The sequence below is a fragment of the Salmo salar genome, chromosome 25 (assembly GCF_965601325.2).
Source record: "Salmo salar chromosome 25, fSalSal1, whole genome shotgun sequence".
NCBI classification, from domain to species: Eukaryota; Metazoa; Chordata; class Actinopteri; order Salmoniformes; family Salmonidae; genus Salmo; species Salmo salar.
The window spans coordinates 30,145,061-30,163,216 of record NC_138315.1 but is presented as its reverse complement, the minus strand read 5'-3'; the positions used below and the strand labels follow the sequence as shown (position 1 = coordinate 30,163,216).

Genomic DNA, 18,156 nt, shown 5'->3' with positions numbered 1-18,156 from the left:
TGTGATATATTTAGGCAAAGCATTGGATATATATATTTTACCAGCAAATTCCCATAGCCTTGCATATTTACAGTGCACAAACTGTTAATAAAATGAGTTGGGTGGTGGGAGTTATAGGCAAGTCATTTTCCCTCTCCAGCATGGCAGCAGTACAGCCGAGTTGCAGAAGCTCGGCAAAACAAATCTTTTAGACAGCAGAATCTGTTCTTTTTTACACGTGTTATGGAACTATACTCTGGTGGAGGGAGGTAGAGCGAGAGATCAGGAGGTGGAAGGGAGAGGCTGGCTCAGGAGGCTGGCTCAGGAGGCTGGCTCAGGAGGCTGGCTCAGGAGGCTGGCTCAGGAGGGCCATGTGGGTTCTTCCCAGTTTGAACTAGACCCATCCACAGGAGGGACAGGAGAGCAGAGCAGGCCTTAGCCAAGCACACAACAGCCCTGACCTGTACAGGGGTTCAGAGGGAAAACACACTAACTGCTAATAGGGAAACGCTTTACTGCAACTTCAGATGGGAACTGCATTCTCCCAGAATGAGTTGGTTTAGTATGTATTTGAATGATAGATGAAGCATGCTGGAATGAAGGCATGTATAACATGGTCGACAAACATGGTCGTTTAGCCATCGGCTTAGATACTGGTATGTGGAAAAACCTTTTACTGCAGGCTACTGGTGAAACAGCTTTCATTTAATGTTACCAAATGTCACCGTTTGGCGCAGGAGCTTCAAAAACATCTCTTACCCAATGTTCCCCCTCTCATCAGCACCTGCTATTGCTGCAGTACAGTTAGTAGTTTACTACGATGGCGTTTCAGCGCAGAGGGAATAATCACAGAAACACATTCAAACAGAAACACAATAATGAGTCATTGATTACCATTCCAAAAAATGCTTTATTCAGCAACATTGGCTAAATTTTACACACACACACACCACAGCAGCCATAATGTCTTTACCACATTGAGGAATTCTAAGGAATATTATTATCATCTTGTATCTTATGTTATAGTGCATTTACAACAGACTGTACAGTAAACATGTTGACTTTTGTAAACCTATAACTACAGGAAACCTTCAACTTGAAAGAGCACCTTTCCTGACTGAGACGTAACAAGGATTGTGTATATTGTCCATTTGTGCAGTCACACTGCTTCTGGGGAAGGTAAGGGATAGAAATGGAGCTGAAGAGTACTGTAGTCCAGGTCAGCAGCTAGGTCTATAGTTGGGATCTTTAGTTTTAATCTGTAGAGTACTGTAGTCCAGGTCAGCAGCTAGGTCTATAGTTGGGATCTTTAGTTTTAATCTGTAGAGTACTGTAGTCCAGGTCAGCAGCTAGGTCTATAGTTGGGATCTTTAGTTTTAATCTGTAGAGTACTGTAGTCCAGGTCAGCAGCTAGGTCTATAGTTGGGATCTTTAGTTTTAATCTGTAGTGTACTGTAGTCCAGGAGGTCAGTGGGGTGATGGGGGCTGTAGTTATCCACCCTGTTGGCCTTTATCCAGCAGGTCCTTGGCCTCGTTGATCTTCGCGGCCATATAAGGAGATCCCCCTAGAGGGAGAACACACATCCGCTTCATCAATACCTATCTGTTTCATCCTCCCTTTTCCTCCCTTACTCTGTCCATTCCTCCATCTGTCCTCGCTACCACCCCATTTAAAATGTTCTCATCCTCCTGTTCCATATCTCTCAGCCCTCTAACCATTCCGGGTGAGAACAAGATACCACAGTATGCACATGGCATGCAAGACATTCAGTCCCGCCCAACTAATGCCCTCTCAAAACCCCTTCAGTGCCTTCTACTGACTACACAGACTGGATGTGTCAGAGGTCAAGTGGAGGTCAGGTGTAGGTGGACTACAGCAGGCTCAGTCATTAGCCGTCTGAGTCATATCCAATCTACAGCTTCTCCGCCTGCCGGCACTGTGCATTCACACCCTGTGGAACAGTAATCACTATAGAGTACAGGGGATAAGTGTATGCTGAGCTAGCACAAACAGAGGATGGGTCACATACTAGTAGTGTTAAGTGACATCCTCTCCTCATCTCCTAGCCTTCAACACATTGTTCTGAAGACTCATGATAGAGATGTGTGTGTGTGTCCTGGGTCAGTGTGGTCAATGAGTACAGCGTCCTAGGAGAAGTTGAGTCTGCTATGTGACACCAAGAAAACCTTGAGGGCACAGATGTGTGTGTACACAACACAAACCTCAGTAGCCAATAGCCATGTGTGTATACTGCCCTCTCTAGGCGGTGTGCGGTGTGTGTTTTTCAGCAGTACTGTGTGTGTTTTTATAGTAATAAATGAGAGAAAGCGTTAAGGAGTGTTTTGCAGTGGCAGAGAGCAGGGCCTGACGAAGGCCTCAACTAGTCTGCTAATCAGTCACTGACAAACACAGAGCCGGCCTGGCGAGGGGCCTACAGCACATTAACAGAGAAAGAGAGATACCAAAAACAGGGCTAGAGGGCCAACTCAGGTAATTACTTTCAGAAATAGCAAAACACATCTTGTCCACTGACTCTCATTGGCTCACAGACAGGAACTAATGAGGTATTTAAGCAATCATTCCATCCCATTACTCTGACCAGGAATCAGTCAACACTTTCCTGCCCAGACCCATCTGACTGACATGTCTCACAGTACTTGACAGTTAATTAACAAAAGATGTTTAGCATCTCCAGGCCTCCACACCTACAAGCCGCTGATGCGTGCCAATTAAATGTACAGTACTTTACTATTTCTATTTTTGACAACTTTCACTTCGCTACATTCATAAAGAAAATGATGTTCATTTTACTCCATACACTTTCCCTGACACCCAAAAGTACTTGTTACATTTTGAATGCTTAGCAGGACAGAAAATGGTCCAATTCACACACTTATCAAGAGGGCATCCCTACTGCCTCTGATCTGGCGGACTCACTAAACACAAATGCTTTGTTTTTAAATTATGTTGGAGTGTGACCCTGGCTATCTGTAAATAAAAATACAATTGTGCCGTCTGGTTTGCTTATATAAGGAATTTTAAATTGGTCATACTTTTAATACTTAAGTATATTTTAGCAACTACATTTACTTTTGATACTTAAGTATATTTAAAAACAAATACTTTTAGACTTTTACGCAAGTATTTTTACTGGGTGACTTTCACTTGAGTCATTTTCTATTAAGGTATCTTTACTTTAACTAAAGTATGAGAATTGAGTACTTTTTCCACCACTGATGATCTGGATCTACATAGTGGCAAGTTAGCTAGCTAATGGTAGCCTGGCAAGCTTCCCATGTTGTCACACCAGCTCCATTACGTCACTTAGGCTAGCTAACTTAGCTGAGGTAATGTTAGCCTGGCAAGCTTCCCATGTTGTCACACCAGCTCCATCACGTCACTTAGGCTAGCTAACTTAGCTGAGGTAATGTTAGCCTGGCAAGCTTCCCATGTTGTCACACCAGCTCCATCACGTCACTTAGGCTAGCTAACTTAGCTGAGGTAATGTTAGCCTGGCAAGCTTCCCATGTTGTCACACCAGCTCCATCACATCACTTAGGCTAGCTAACTTAGCTGAGGTAATGTTAGCCAAAGTAATGTCACTTGTTTTGACAGCTCCATCACAAGTTAGGAATGACAAAAGCAGCAAGTCACAGACATATATACACTGCTCAAAAAAATAAAGGGAACACTTAAACAACACAATGTAACTCCAAGTCAATCACACTTCTGTGAAATCAAACTGTCCACTTAGGAAGCAACACTGATTGACAATACATTTCACATGCTGTTGTGCAAATGGAATAGACAACAGGTGGAAATTATAGGCAATTAGCAAGACACCCCCAATAAAGGAGTGGTTCTGCAGGTGGGGACCACAGACCACTTCTCAGTTCCTATGCTTCCTGGCTGATGTTTTGGTCACTTTTGAATGTTGGCGGTGCTTTCATTCTAGTGGTAGCATGAGACGGAGTCTACAACCCACACAAGTGGCTCAGGTAGTGCAGCTCATCCAGGATGGCACATCAATGCGAGCTGTGGCAAGAAGGTTTGCTGTGTCTGTCAGCGTAGTGTCCAGAGCATGGAGGCGCTACCAGGAGACAGGCCAGTACATTAAGAGACGTGGAGGAGGCCGTAGAAGGGCAACAACCCAGCAGCAGGACCACTACCTCCGCCTTTGTGCAAGGAGGAGCAGGAGAAGCACTGCCAGAGCCCTGCAAAATGACCTCCAGCAGGCCACAAATGTGCATGTGTCTGCTCAAACGGTCAGAAACAGACTCCATGAGGGTGGTATGAGGGCCCGACGTCCACAGGTGGGGGTTGTGCTTACAGCCCAACACCGTGCAGGATGTTTGGCATTTGCCAGAGAACACCAAGATTGGCAAATTCGCCACTGGCGCCCTGTGCTCTTCACAGATGAAAGCAGGTTCACACTGAGCACGTGACAGACGTGACAGAGTCTGGAGACGCCGTGGAGAACGTTCTGCTGCCTGCAACATCTCCAGCATGACCGGTTTGGCGGTGGGTCAGTCATGGTGTGGGGTGGCATTTCTTTGGGGGGCCGCACAGCCCTCCATCTGCTCGCCAGAGGTAGCCTGACTGCCATTAGGTACCGACATGAGATCCTCAGACCCCTTGTGAGACCATATGCTGGTGCGGTTGGCCCTAGGTTCCTCCTAATGCAAGACAATGCTAGACCTCATGTGGCTGGAGTGTGTCAGCAGTTCCTGCAAGAGGAAGGCATTGATGCTATGGACTGGCCCGCCCGTTCCCCAGACCTGAATCCAATTGAGCACATCTGGGACATCATGTCTCGCTCCATCCACCAACGCCACGTTGCACCACAGACTGTCCAGGAGTTGGCGGATGCTTTAGTCCAGGTCTGGGAGGAAATCCCACAGGAGACCATCCGCCACCTCATCAGGAGCATGCCCAGGCTTTGTAGGGAGGTCATACAGGCACGTGGAGGCCACACACACTACTGAGCCTCATTTTGACTTGTTTTAAGGACATTACGTCAAAGTTGGCTGAGCCTGTAGTGTGGTTTTCCACTTTAATTTTGTGTGACTCCAAATCCAGACCTCCATGGGTTGATAAATTGGACTTCCATTGATTATTTTGGTGTGATGTTGTCAGCACATTCAACTATGTAAAGAAAAAAGTATTTATTAAGATTATTTCTTTCATTCAGATCTAGGATGTGTTGTTTAAGTGTTCCCTTTATTTTTTTGAGCAGTATATTTATTTATTATTACTTTTTTTTGTTAAGTATCATTGTTTGAAAATGTATTTGAGACACTGTCTGGTTTATGGGCTGTGTGTGTGGCTTCAGTAAAGTGTGTTTAGCCTCAAAGCTTGGTCTCCTGTAGGCCTGCTATTGAACTCAACCTGAGAATTCTTAATTTACCAAACTTAACCATTGTTCTTTATTTTCTACATTTTTGTTTTATTTTTTCTCTACCAGAATTATATCCACAATATGAGCAGGACATCACAGATGCTGTAAAGGGAAAGGCCATTTGTCATCCTTGATGAGATGACCGATGCCTTTGGAAGACTCCAGCCAGTTTCTTGGATAAAGTAAACTTTACCACTGTGTCCCAAGCTGTCATTTCCTGTCTCAACAACAATGGGGTTGACTTTTTAGCAACGTGTGGGCTTTTGTAAGTGATGCAGCTATCTATATGAAGGCTTTCACCAGCATTTTGAATGGCCTCTTCCCCCAGCTCTGGACACTTCACCTGCTCTGCCCATCTCCTGGTGCTGGATGTTTTCCAGAGATGTTTGAGGACGTGAACAGGCTGTGTGCTCTGGTGAAGGTGTTCTGTCAGGCACACCAGCGTCTGGAGCTGAGATCATTCATGCTGGATAACAGCCATTCTCCTGTGATGCCTGTGGAGACCAGGTGGGGCTCCTGGATACCTGCTGTGGAGTTCCTTGCAGAGTACATGGATGTGCTCACTGACTTCACTAGGACCTTACCAGGACAGGATGCCAGTCTTAGCTCACATTGCAGTGATACATCTGTTTCCCCACTACCTCAGTGGATGGAGACTTTTCTCACATTATCAGATACTACTCAGTCAGCGTAAGAGCTTCACAGAGAAATGTTTTTGATTGCAAAGTATAACAGCATTGAGTACTAAAAAGCATGTCAGTCACACACCCCCACCAACACTACCACTCTTTCTGTGTTTTGGTTTGAATCAATTTGATAATAGTTAATGACTAGTTATATGGGGAATGGAACAAAGAGACATAATTGTTCATGTATTTATAGATGGCTTCAATGTATTTGTATTCCTTTGCACTTTCACTCTTTATAATATTTCCATTAAGGAAACATTTATGATTAAATGTTGAGTCTGTAGAGGTTATTTTTGACTGAGCTTTAGTAAGATAACTGTAGGTTCAATGTCATCTAATACAGAGAATTACGCATTTATTTCCATAAAACCATGTTCCCAATGTTATCAAGTAATGTTACTACAATAGAGGCCAAGAAAAAGCTTTCTGCAGAAAATAGAAAAGAATCCCTGCAGATTCTGTTTGGCCATGACCACAGTAAGATTCCATATGACCGTTGAGTCATGGTAATCTCTTTTTATGCACTCAGGACATGCTTTGGTAGTATCCAAGTCACTAATGGCCTGGTACTCAGGGCTCTATTGTCCTTCTAACCACTGACATGAAATGCAATCGAAAACCACATCAACCACTTATCATCAAAACAGTATTATGCTTTTAAAAGTCACCTCACTGTGATTGCTGAATTTGAAGAACAGTTAAACAGCAGGTTGAAACAGTGGAAAACATGGTCATTGTGGATGTTGTTTCAAAGCCTAACAACAAAATGGATTAACCTGTTAGGGCTAGGGGGCAGTATTGACACGGCTGGATAAAAAAAAACATACCCGATTTAATCTGGTTACTACTCCTGCCCAGTAACTAGAATATACATATAATTATTGGCTTTGGATAGAAAACACTCCAAAGTTTCTAAAACTGTTTGAATGGTGTCTGTGAGTATAACAGAACTCAAATGGCAGGTCAAAACCTGAGAAGATTCTGTACAGGAAGTACCCTGTCTGACCATTTCTTGGCCTTCTTTGCCATCTCTATCCATAACAAAGGATCTCTGCTGTTACAAAGGATCACTTCCTACGGCTCCCATGGGCTCTCAGAAGGCGGCAAAAAGCTGAATCGTGGCTTTGCAGGCTCTGGTTGAAAAAAAGTAGCGCGTTTGGGTAGTGGCTGGTTACAGTACTGTGAGACTCAGGTGCGTGCCCGCGTCGACCGAATGCTTTGTTTTCTTTCCTCTGTTTACCTAAACGCAGATTCCCGGTCGGAATATTATCGCTTTTTTACGAGAAAAATGGCATAAAAATGGATTTTAAACAGCGGTTGACATGCTTCGAAGTACGGTAATGGAATATTTCGAATTTTTTTTGTCACGAATTGCGCCCTGCTCGTGACCCTTATTTACACTTCGGATAGTGTCTTGAACGCACAAACAAAACGCCGCTATTTGGATATAACGATGGATTATTTTGGACCAAACCAACATTTGTTATTGAAGTAGCAGTCCTGGGAGTGCATTCTGACGAAGACAACAAAGGTAATCAAACTTTTGTAATAGTAAATCGGAGTTTGGTCAGGGCTAAACTTGGTCGGTGTCTAAATGGCTAGCCGTGATGGCTGGGCTATCTACTGAGAATATTGCAAAATGTGCTTTCACCGAAAAGCTATTTTAAAATCGGACACCTCGATTGCACAAAGGAGTTCTGTATCTATAATTCTTAAAATAATTTCTGTTTTTTGTCAACGTTTATCGTGAGTAATTTAGTAAATTCACCGGAGGTTTGCGGGGGGGTATGCTAGTTCTGAACGTCACATGCTAATGTAAAAAGCTGGTTTTTGATATAAATATGAACTTGATTGAACAAAACATGCATGTATTGTATAACATAATGTCCTAGGTGTGTCATCTGATGAAGATCAAAGGTTAGTGCTGCATTTAGCTGTCTTCTGGGTTTTTGTGACATTATATGCTAGCTTGAAAAATGGGTGTCTGATTATTTCTGGCTGGGTACTCTGCTGACATAATCTAAATGTTTTGCTTTCGTTGTAAAGCCTTTTTGAAATCGGACAGTGTGGTTAGATTAACGAGAGTCTTGTCTTTAAAATGGTGTAAAATAGTCATATGTTTGAGAAATTGAAGTAATAGCATTTCTAAGGTATTTGAAAATCGCGCCACGGGATTACACTGGCTGTTGCGTAGGTGGGACGATTTCGTCCCGCCTAGCCCAGAGAGGTTAATTCAAAACACCCATGTGCATTGTGTATACGCCTAGGCCTATATATGAACTCTAGCCCCCCCCCCCCCAAAAAGAAACCCGTAATTAAAAGAATTGTGCTGTTCGTTATACAATAACCTAGCCATATTACCCACCGCAGAAAGCTGTAGTGAAGCCACTGAGTTGCAGTGCCTTAAACCGCCGCACCACTCAGGAGCCCAGTCAATTAGATTTTATAGCCTAGTAATAGGCGTTTACATTGCTTCTCACAATTAACAGGGTGACACCATGCGTTTCCATCTCCTATTCCTCAGTGAGAGCGGAGCTGTCAACAGTTTAATTAAATGTGTTTAGTTGTGAAAACATGTTACTATCGATGTTCCCGAACAGATCTCACTTGGTTTACCAAATGAAGAACTTGGTAGAGAACAGCATGTGCAGCCTTAGGCAAGGAACAGAGCACAAGCTTTCTGTGTGACTTTCTCAAATCATCAATAGCATATAGTCACACCATGCAGCCCATATGTTTGGATTTCTAAGATTTGTATCATTAACAACTAAAGTTGCCAAATAACTAAATCTAGCACATAGAACCTGTTTCAAATGATCACTTATGTTCAACATAGCCTTCATATGTGAACCTACTCCAGAATGGGACAAATATCCTTCTTATTTTTATTCAGCTATGTTCAATTATATTCTTACTATAAAATAATGACAGGGCTTAAGCACAGCTTGTCTGAACTATCCTACAGCCTATGGCAGGGCGCATAGCCAGATAACATACAGTAAGCCAACTCCTATTAAAACCTGTTAGGGACAGACGATCCGCTAGCGGAACGCCTCACCAATATCCAATGGTATAGAGTGGCGCGAATTACAAATACCTCAAAAATGCAAAAACTTCAATTTTTCAAACATATGACTATTTTACACCATTTTAACCTGTCTGGGAACGTGGGACGCTTGCGTCCCACCCTAGTCAACTGCCAGTGGAATCGCGTCGCGCGAAATACAAAACCTCATAAATGCTATAACTTCAATTTCTCAAACATATGACTATTTTACACCATTTTATAGACACACCTCTCCTGAATCAAACCATGTAGTCCGATTTCAAAAAGGCTTTACAGCAAAAGCAAAACATTAGATTATGAGAGTACCCTGCCAAAAAAAAAAAAAAAAAAATCACACTGCCATTTTCAAAGCAACTAGCATGCATCACAAATACCCAAAACACAGCTAAATGCAGCACTAACCTTTGACAATCTTCAGATGACACTCCTAGGACATCATGTTACACAATACATGCATTTTCTGTTCGATAAAGTTCATATTTATATATAAAAACAGCATTTTACTTCGGCGCGTGACGTTCAGAAAATATTTTCCCTCAAATGCTTCCGGTGAATCAGCGCTACAATTTACAAAATTACTATTCGAAAACATTGTTAACCTCTCTAGGGTATGTGGGACGAAATCGTCCCACCTACTCAACAGCCAGTGGAATCCCGTGGCGTGTTATTCAAATACCTTAGAAATGCTTTTACTTAAATTTCTCAAACATATGACTATTTTACACCATTTTAAAGACAAGACTCTCGTTAATCTAACCACACTGTCCGATTTCAAAAAGGCTTTACAACGAAAGCAAAACATTAGATTATGTCAGCAGAGTACCCAGCCAGAAATAATCAGACACCCATTTTTCAAGCTAGCATATATGTCACAAAAACCAAAACCACAGCTAAATGCAGCACTAACCTTTGATGATCTTCATCAGATGACAATCCTAGGACATTATGTTATACAATACATGCATGTTTTGTTCAATCAAGTTCATATTTATCTCAAAAACCAGCTTTTTACATTAGCATGTGACGTTCAGAACTAGCATACCCACCGAAAACTTCCGGTGAATTTACTAAATTACTCACGATAAACGTTGACAAAAAACCAAATTATTTTAAGAATTATAGATACAGAACTCCTTTATGCAATCGCGGTGTCCGATTTTAAAATAGCTTTTCGGTGAAAACACATTTTGCAATATTCTGAGTAGATAGTCCGGCCATCACGGCTAGGTATTTTGGCACTCACCAAACTCAGATTTACTATAAGAAAAATTGGATTACCTTTGCTGTTCTTCGTCAGAATGCACTCCCAGGACTTCTACTTCAACACCCAATGTCGTTTTGGTTCCAAATAATCCATAGTTATATGCAAATAGCTTCGTTTTGTTTGTGCGTTCAAGACACTATCCGAAGGGTGACGCGCCGGCACATATCGTGACAAAATTTCAAAATATTCCATTACCGTACTTCGAAGCATGTCAAACGCTGTTTAAAATCAATTTAATGCGATTTTTCTCGTAAAATAGCGATAATATTCCAACCGGGAGACGTTGTATCCGTTCAAACACTAAATAAGAAAATGGAGTCGTCACATGCATGCGCGCCAGTGTCATTGTTCTCAGAAGTACCACTCTCCAAAACCCCTACTGTTTTTCGCCCAGAGACTGCAGAGTTATCATTCAACGTTCTGGCGCCTTTTGAGAGCCAATGAAAGCCTTAGAAAATGTGACGTTACAGCAGAGATCCTGTATTTTCGATAAAGAGGCTACAGAAGGCCAAGAAATGGTCAGACAGGGCACTTCCCATATAGAATCTTCTCAGGTTTTGGCCTGCCATATGAGTTCTGTTATACAGTACAGGTACTCCAAAACACAACTAAAGTATTTTTACACCAATGCAGACAATTTAATTGTCAAGAACAGATATTAGCAAACTTAAACAAAACTACTAGCTAGTTAATATGTCTATAGCTAAAGCATCAGAACGTTCACCTGGTCCACTAGCCGTCCTATTTTTGAGTCGGAGTAACCGCAGGTGCTCGACCTCAGTTTGACGCTGTATGTAGTCGATTGAATGCTGACAGACTTGGAAGAAAAGTACTCCTCCATCCTGGAAACTACCTGGCCCTGTCCCTGACTGTTATTCTGGTTGCCAACTGTTTACTCTTCAGCTCTTCTTGTGTAAATCTGGGCATTTTTTGTTCAATAATTCTTTCCTCAGACAGCTGTCATTCATTCACGAAGCCGTCTGCACCCTGGACCTCTCACACAGGGAAGGGACTACACTTTCGGTGATTGATGTATTTCAATGAAAACAGAACATTTAAATTAAAACAAGTCAATTTTATTTAACTTTGCTGGCATCTTATTTTTGCTTCAGAATGCTATGCATTCTATTTGAAATTCTGCAGATTTGTCGGATTTCTCTGTGCGCGGATTCCGTGCAGGTCTAGTCATGACTCATGACTGCCGGTAATACGGTCTCCGCAACAGCCCTAGTTATTACCCTCTCTTCTCCATTGATGTCCCCCTCACCAAACACATGGAAACTAATAGATACTGTGCTACCAGAACCCAACATATCCAAGGGTGACAGCATTGATGGATGTGGCTACAGAAGGTGACCCTATAGAGCTTATAGCCCACTATTTCATACCCTTATTCTCCCTCTCCTTTCTTCTCCTCCTTCCTCTCTGTCACCTCAGCCCTTATCGCCCAGAGTCAGATAGGAATCCCACAGGCCATTTCTCATTTTACAGAGTACAACTACCCGCCGTGTGTGTACTCCTCTCAGGAGGGAAAAACACATTGGGGACGAGTGTGTAAAACTAGCTACTGTGTATGCATGTTTGTGCATGACTGTGTGTGTGCGCGCGTGCATGTAATCCTCTCAGCAGAGGGAGACTGAGGAAGGCCATTAACCTTGAGTAGAAGAGAAAAGGGACGAGTGCTTCAATAGACAGGTGCTCTCCTGTTCATGCTGATAACCAGTAATAAAGAGATTAACCACGCAAAAGCAATATCTAATCTGTAATTTATCATGTCTAGTACCTTGGGGTTAAACTGACCTTTATCTGGGTGGTTCAGGACCATGATCCTCCGGTGGGCATCTCTCACCTTGGACTTGGTGCTGGTTGGGCTTCAGGGGAAGCGACAGATAAAAGGTTAGAGAGGGGTGGTTGGGCTATACAAAACAGATTTAGAGCAGGATTACAGCATCATCTAGTGGCCTCAGCACAGACTGACAAGTTGCTGTAAATCCCATCCAGTACTTCTGACCACTAAACTATTCAGTGGTGTTCTGTTCTCTCCCTAATGTGATACAGTGCGAAATGGAACTAAACCAGGAAGAGAGATGACTAATATAAACCCCATCAAAGACCCAGAGAAATCACACACATCCTTAGCATGAACACACATTGACAAATAGAAACAGTCGCACACACCCGCACAAACAGTCGAGCATGAGTAGCATGCACACAAACATGATATCAGCAGTCTTACCTAATACCAAGGATGAGGCTGGCTTCATTTTTAGTCATATTCTGGTCAAACCCTCCTTTATAGTGTTGGGATGAGAAGGCCTGGAGAGCGAGGAGAGATGTTAGTACTGAAAGTATACAACAAACCTGTATTTATCAGTAAACTCACCCACTGACTGTCTACAATCATATCCTTCTGTCCTCAGTGTAAAGGTTTATAGTATGAAAGGTGGAAGTGCATTATTTGGTACAACAGATCAAAATAAGACTGTCAGAGATATGAGTTGTTGGCTAGGGTTCAGTAACTCCCTGCCCCCACACACTGCTTTATTTGACACAGTCAGTGACTCCCACAAGCAGGCATAAAGAGTGGGAGGTCTGATCCCTCAACTAGCTCATGTCACGCACTGCCTCAATCACACACTATATGGAATGACTGTTTCACTCACACACCCAAAGTGAGTCATCAAAAAGTACAGCTGTGTGTCTGCTCTTTCTGACCCCTCCCTTTCCCAGCTGACCTACAGTTGAAGTCAGAAGTTTACATACACCTTAGCCAAATACATTTAAATTCAGTTGAACAATTCCTGACATTTAATCCTATTAAAAATTCCCTGTCTTAGGTTAGGATCACCACTTTATTTTAAGAATGTGAACTGTCAGAATAATAGTAGAGAGAATTATTTATTTCAGCTTGTACTTCTTTCATCACATTCCCAGTGGGTCAGAAGTTTACATACACTCAATTAGTATTTGGTAGCATTGCCTTTAAATTGTTTAACTTGGGTCAACCGTTTTGAGTAGCCTTCCACAAGCTTCCCATAATAAGTTGGGTGAATTTTGGCCCATTCCTCCTGACAGAGATGGTGTAACTGAGTCAGGTTTGTAGGCCTCCTTGTTCGCACACGCCTTTTCAGTTCTGCCCACAAATTTTCTATAGGATTGAGGTCAGGGCTTTGTGATGGCCACTTCAATACCTTGACTTCGTTGTCCTTAAGCCATTTTGCCACAACTTTGGAAGTATGCTTGGGGTCATTGTCCATTTGGAAGACCTATTTGCGACCAAGCTTTAACTTCCTGACTGATGTCTTGAGATGTTGCTTCAATATATCCACAATTTTCCTTTCCTTATGATGCCATCTATTTTGTGAAGTGCACCAGTCCCTCCTGCAGCAAATCACCGCCACAACATGATACTGCCACCCCTGTGCTTCACGGTTGGGATGGTGTTCTTCGGTTTGCAAGCCTCCCCCTTTTTCCTTAGGAGACAGAACGCATCTTCTTCCTGAGCGGTATGACGGCTGCGTGGTCCCATGGTGTTTATATTTGCGTACTATTGTTTGTACAGATGAATGTGGGACCTTCAGACTTGTGGAGGTCTACAATTTATTTTCTGAGGTCTTGGCTGATTTCTTTTGAGTTTCCCATGATGTCAAGCAAAGAGGCACTGAGTTTGAAGGTAGGCCTTGAAATACATCCACAGGTACACCTCTAATTGACTCAAATGATGTCAACTAGCCTATCAGACGCTTCTAAAGCCATGACATCATTTTCTGGAATTTTCCTAGCTGTTTAAAAGGCACAGTCAACTTAGTGTATGTAAAGTGAAATAATCTGTCTGTAAACAATAGTTGGAAAAATGACTTTGTCATGCACAAAGTAGATGTCCCAACCGACTTGCCAAAACTATAGTTTGTTAACAAGAAATTTGTGGAGTGGTTGAAAAACAAGTTAATGACTCCAACCTAAGTGTATGTAAACTTCCGATTTCAACTGTAGGTGCCCTCAACTGAACTTATGTACATAGACACAAAACACAGATCAGGTTAAGGAGGAGGTGAGAGAGTGCAGTGGGTGCATCATACGCCTGGGAACCTGTTGTTGGAACCTCTGGCCGGTGGAGACAAACTCAGGTGCAGCAGGGGAATGTCAAATTGTGAGTCAGTCCACACACTACCCACGGGCAGCCTAGCGTTTAAAGTGTTGGGCCAGCAACCGAAAAGTCCCTGCTTCGAATACTCGAGCTAACAATGTGAAGAAGAAAAAAAATGGTTGATGTGCCCTTGAGCAAGGCATTTAACCCTAATTTGCTCCAAGGGTGCCATACTACTATGGCCGACCCTGTAAAACAAAGTATTTTACTGCACCTATCTTTTGTATGTGACAACAAAAACCATCACCCTACAGACAGTCAGCCCACCCGCTACCAGACCTACAGACAGTCAGCCCACCCGCTACCAGACAGTCAGCCCACCCGCTACCAGACAGTCAGCCCACCCGCTACCAGACAGTCAGCCCACCCGCTACCAGACAGTCAGCCCACCCGCTACCAGACAGTCAGCCCACCCGCTACCAGACAGTCAGCCCACCCGCTACCAGACAGTCAGCCCACCCGCTACCAGACAGTCAGCCCACCCGCTACCAGACAGTCAGCCCACCCGCTACCAGACAGTCAGCCCACCCGCTACCAGACAGTCAGCCCACCCGCTACCAGACAGTCAGCCCACCCGCTACCAGACAGTCAGCCCACCCGCTACCAGACAGTCAGCCCACCCGCTACCAGACAGTCAGCCCACCCGCTACCAGACAGTCAGCCCACCCGCTACCAGACAGTCAGCCCACCCGCTACCCGACCTACAGACAGTCAGTGGAATGAACACTTCACCACAAACATTGGTGCTTGATGACTATCTGATGGAGCAAAACAAGATATCCCCAGTTTTGCCAATGTGTGCATGTGTGGGGAGAATTTTCTGCAAAATCAGCAGGTGTCATCACTGATCATGCATAGCTTCAGTGCGGTGTTCTAATAAAAGACAGTATGTAAAAGTTGCTCAAAACCACACATGTTTTATCACTCTTATGGTTAGGATTGTGATACTCTCCTAGAACTGTGAACTACATAGCTAAGTTGGTTACTTACTGAGGTGGGCATCTTCTTAGTCTGTGACACGACCTGTCCTAGACGCTTCCACAACTGGAACGCATAGCGACCTGAAACACACTACATCTTTATTGTCCTACACAAACACCTTTCAACAGTTCCATGTTCTTGCCCTGTCAATATGGGTGGCAGGTAGCCTAGCGTTTAGAGTTTTGGGCCAGTAACCAAAAGACCTGAGCCATCAAGGTGAAATAAATTTGTCGATGTGTCTTGAGCAAGGCACTTAAACCTAATTTGTTCAAGGGGCACAATACCATTATGGCTGACCCTGTTAAACACCACATTTCACTGCACCTATCAGGTGTATATGACAAACACACACAGAAATATATAAACTCAACATGTAAAGTGCTCATCCCATGTTTCATGAGGTGAAATAAAAGATCCCAGAAATGACAGGTGTGGCATATCAAGAAGCTGATTAAACAGCATGATTATTACACAGGCGCACCTTGTGCTGGGGACAATAAAAGGCCACTCTAAAATGTGCAGTTTTGTCACACAACACAATGCCACAGATGTCTCAAGTTGAGGGAGCATGCAATTGGCATGCTGACTGCAGAAATGTTCACCAGAAAGGTTGCCAGAGAATTTAATGTTAATTTCTCTACCATAAGCCACTTCCAACGTTGTTTTAGAGAATTTGGCAGTACGTCCAACTGGCCTCACAACCGCAGACCACGTATAACAACGCCAGCCCAGGACCTCCACATCTGGCTTCTTTACCTGCAGTATTGTCTGAGATCAGCAACCCGGGTAGTTGATGAAACTAAAGAGTATTTCTGTCTGTAATAAATAAAGTTATTTTGTGGGGGGGGGGGGGGGGGGGGTAGTAAAAATCATTGAAATTGTTGCATACTGTGTTTATATTTTTGTTAAGTATATATATTTTTTATATACACTTCAGCGTGTATGTGTCATCGGTGTGTACTGGGTCAGTGGCTGTTGTCCCGCTCCAAACCCACATACAGCTAGTCAGCACCTAGACCCTGCTAAACATTGTCTGTTTATATACACTCACACGTTAGCAGAAAACCCCTCTGGGAGGAGCTGGTTTCCAAGAGACAAACACTAAATCAGTCATCTATAGAGCCATGCTGCTAAGCACAGGGAGTAATCAGGGCATAAATTATAAACTGATGATTGACATGTTCTAAGTGGGCTACTCCAGGCTGCCTGGAAGTTCTGTTTTCCTAACCCCCCCCCCCCTTTCCATGTACAGAGTGAGGATAATCAGGCTGTGCTCTTCCTCAAGGCCACCACAACTGCTAACACTCTGACCTCAGATCAAACCTGTGGCAACTGGCAGACCACACTGCTTAACTATTAACCATGAGACAATATGGCTGTGCAGACACTCTTCAGCCAACCCTGATAGCAATGTCATGAAGGACCTATTCACTGTTGCTCTCTGCAAGAACCTGAAAACACCACTTCGGTTGTGTTGAATTGGAAGATGACAATGTTCTGTAAGACACACTTTCTGAATAATCTGGGTGTGTGAGTGTTTGCCATTTCTTACCTGAAAATCCTGCGGCAGCAACACCAAGGCCAACCGCTATCAGAGTACCACCCTGAAGATACAGAAGAATATCAATACTACTGCAACAATGCAGTTTCATTCATTCATTCATTCATTCATTCATTGCATGGCTGAATCACAAGCCGTTTGATTACATCACATCATGTTACTGGGGATTGCTAGATGAATCACCTTAATGAGAACCTTGGTTCCGTTGATAATTTCTGGGATTTGCAACCATAACTTGCTTACTGTAGCTAGCAGCTAGCTATCCGCTAACTAGCTAGCGTAGCTGTAAAACAGTTTGGCTAAACGGTCTGGTATTAACGTTAGCTGGCTAGCAAGTTTCAGAGTTATGTAACTAGCTAGTGCAGCTATCCACCAAAATTTCAAACCACAAAATAATCGATATACATACAAGTCTTTTGTCGATTTCTGTGTCGCTCCAGATGTTAGATTTAGGATTGTATTCAGCATATTGCTGTAACGGCCGTCGTCAGAATGAGACCAAGGTGCAGCGGAGGATGTGTTCAAGAACGACCACGTTAGACAAAAAAAAAAACAAGAAACCGACAGCCAAACAGTACTGTCAGGTGCAAACACTAAACAGAAATTATTCACCCACAAACCCCAAAGGAAAAACAGGCTGCCTATGTATGACTCTCAATCAGCAACAACGATCTACACCTGTTCCTGATTGAGAGCCATACACGGCCAAAACAAAGAAAACCACCAACATAGAAAAAGAAACCTAGAACGCCCACCCATGTCACACCCTGGCCTAACCAAAAATAGAGAACAAAAAACCCTCTCTATGGCCAGGGCGTTACAATTGCGCCGTTTCTCCTTCCATAGTTAGCGCGCTGGCGTTGTTCCCCACGCTGTCACTGCAATGCCCCTGTACCTGTACCGTCACTTGAAGGACACAACTAATTTACGAAGCGTCTGATGGATCAAAACCCAAGATCAATTTAAATATAATTTCGTAATCCAGAACGAACAGGTGATCTACAGGTAACTGACAAAATAAAGATAACGCTTGAGTAAATAAGGGATATAATGTATATTGAAAGTTAAT

At 43.2% G+C, this 18,156-nt stretch overlaps 1 protein-coding gene across 1 annotated transcript; it reads right to left on the bottom strand.

Moving 5' to 3' along the window:
* Window positions 1–869: 869 nt before the first annotated feature.
* LOC106586410 (DnaJ (Hsp40) homolog, subfamily C, member 15) lies at window positions 870–17,797 on the bottom strand. The gene is made up of 6 exons (XM_045707432.2): window positions 17,497–17,797; window positions 17,079–17,130; window positions 15,536–15,606; window positions 12,635–12,714; window positions 12,199–12,269; window positions 870–1,544 (listed from the first exon to the last, which is right to left on the bottom strand). The coding sequence occupies exons 3-6, from the start codon at window positions 15,545–15,547 to the stop codon at window positions 1,471–1,473; spliced, it is 237 nt and encodes a 78-aa protein (XP_045563388.2). The 5' UTR covers window positions 15,548–15,606; window positions 17,079–17,130; window positions 17,497–17,797; the 3' UTR covers window positions 870–1,470.
* Window positions 17,798–18,156: the final 359 nt, after the last annotated feature.

What these genes read in the sequence shown, in the direction of transcription:
- LOC106586410 (XM_045707432.2), bottom strand. An exon ending in AGCCTCATCCTTGGTATTAG is followed by an intron (nt 12,270 to 12,634) that starts GTAAGACTGCTG and finishes CTTCCCCTGAAG; the next exon opens with CCCAACCAGCACCAAGTCCA. An exon ending in CCTGAACCACCCAGATAAAG is followed by an intron (nt 1,545 to 12,198) that starts GTCAGTTTAACC and finishes TTCTCCCTCTAG; the next exon opens with GGGGATCTCCTTATATGGCC.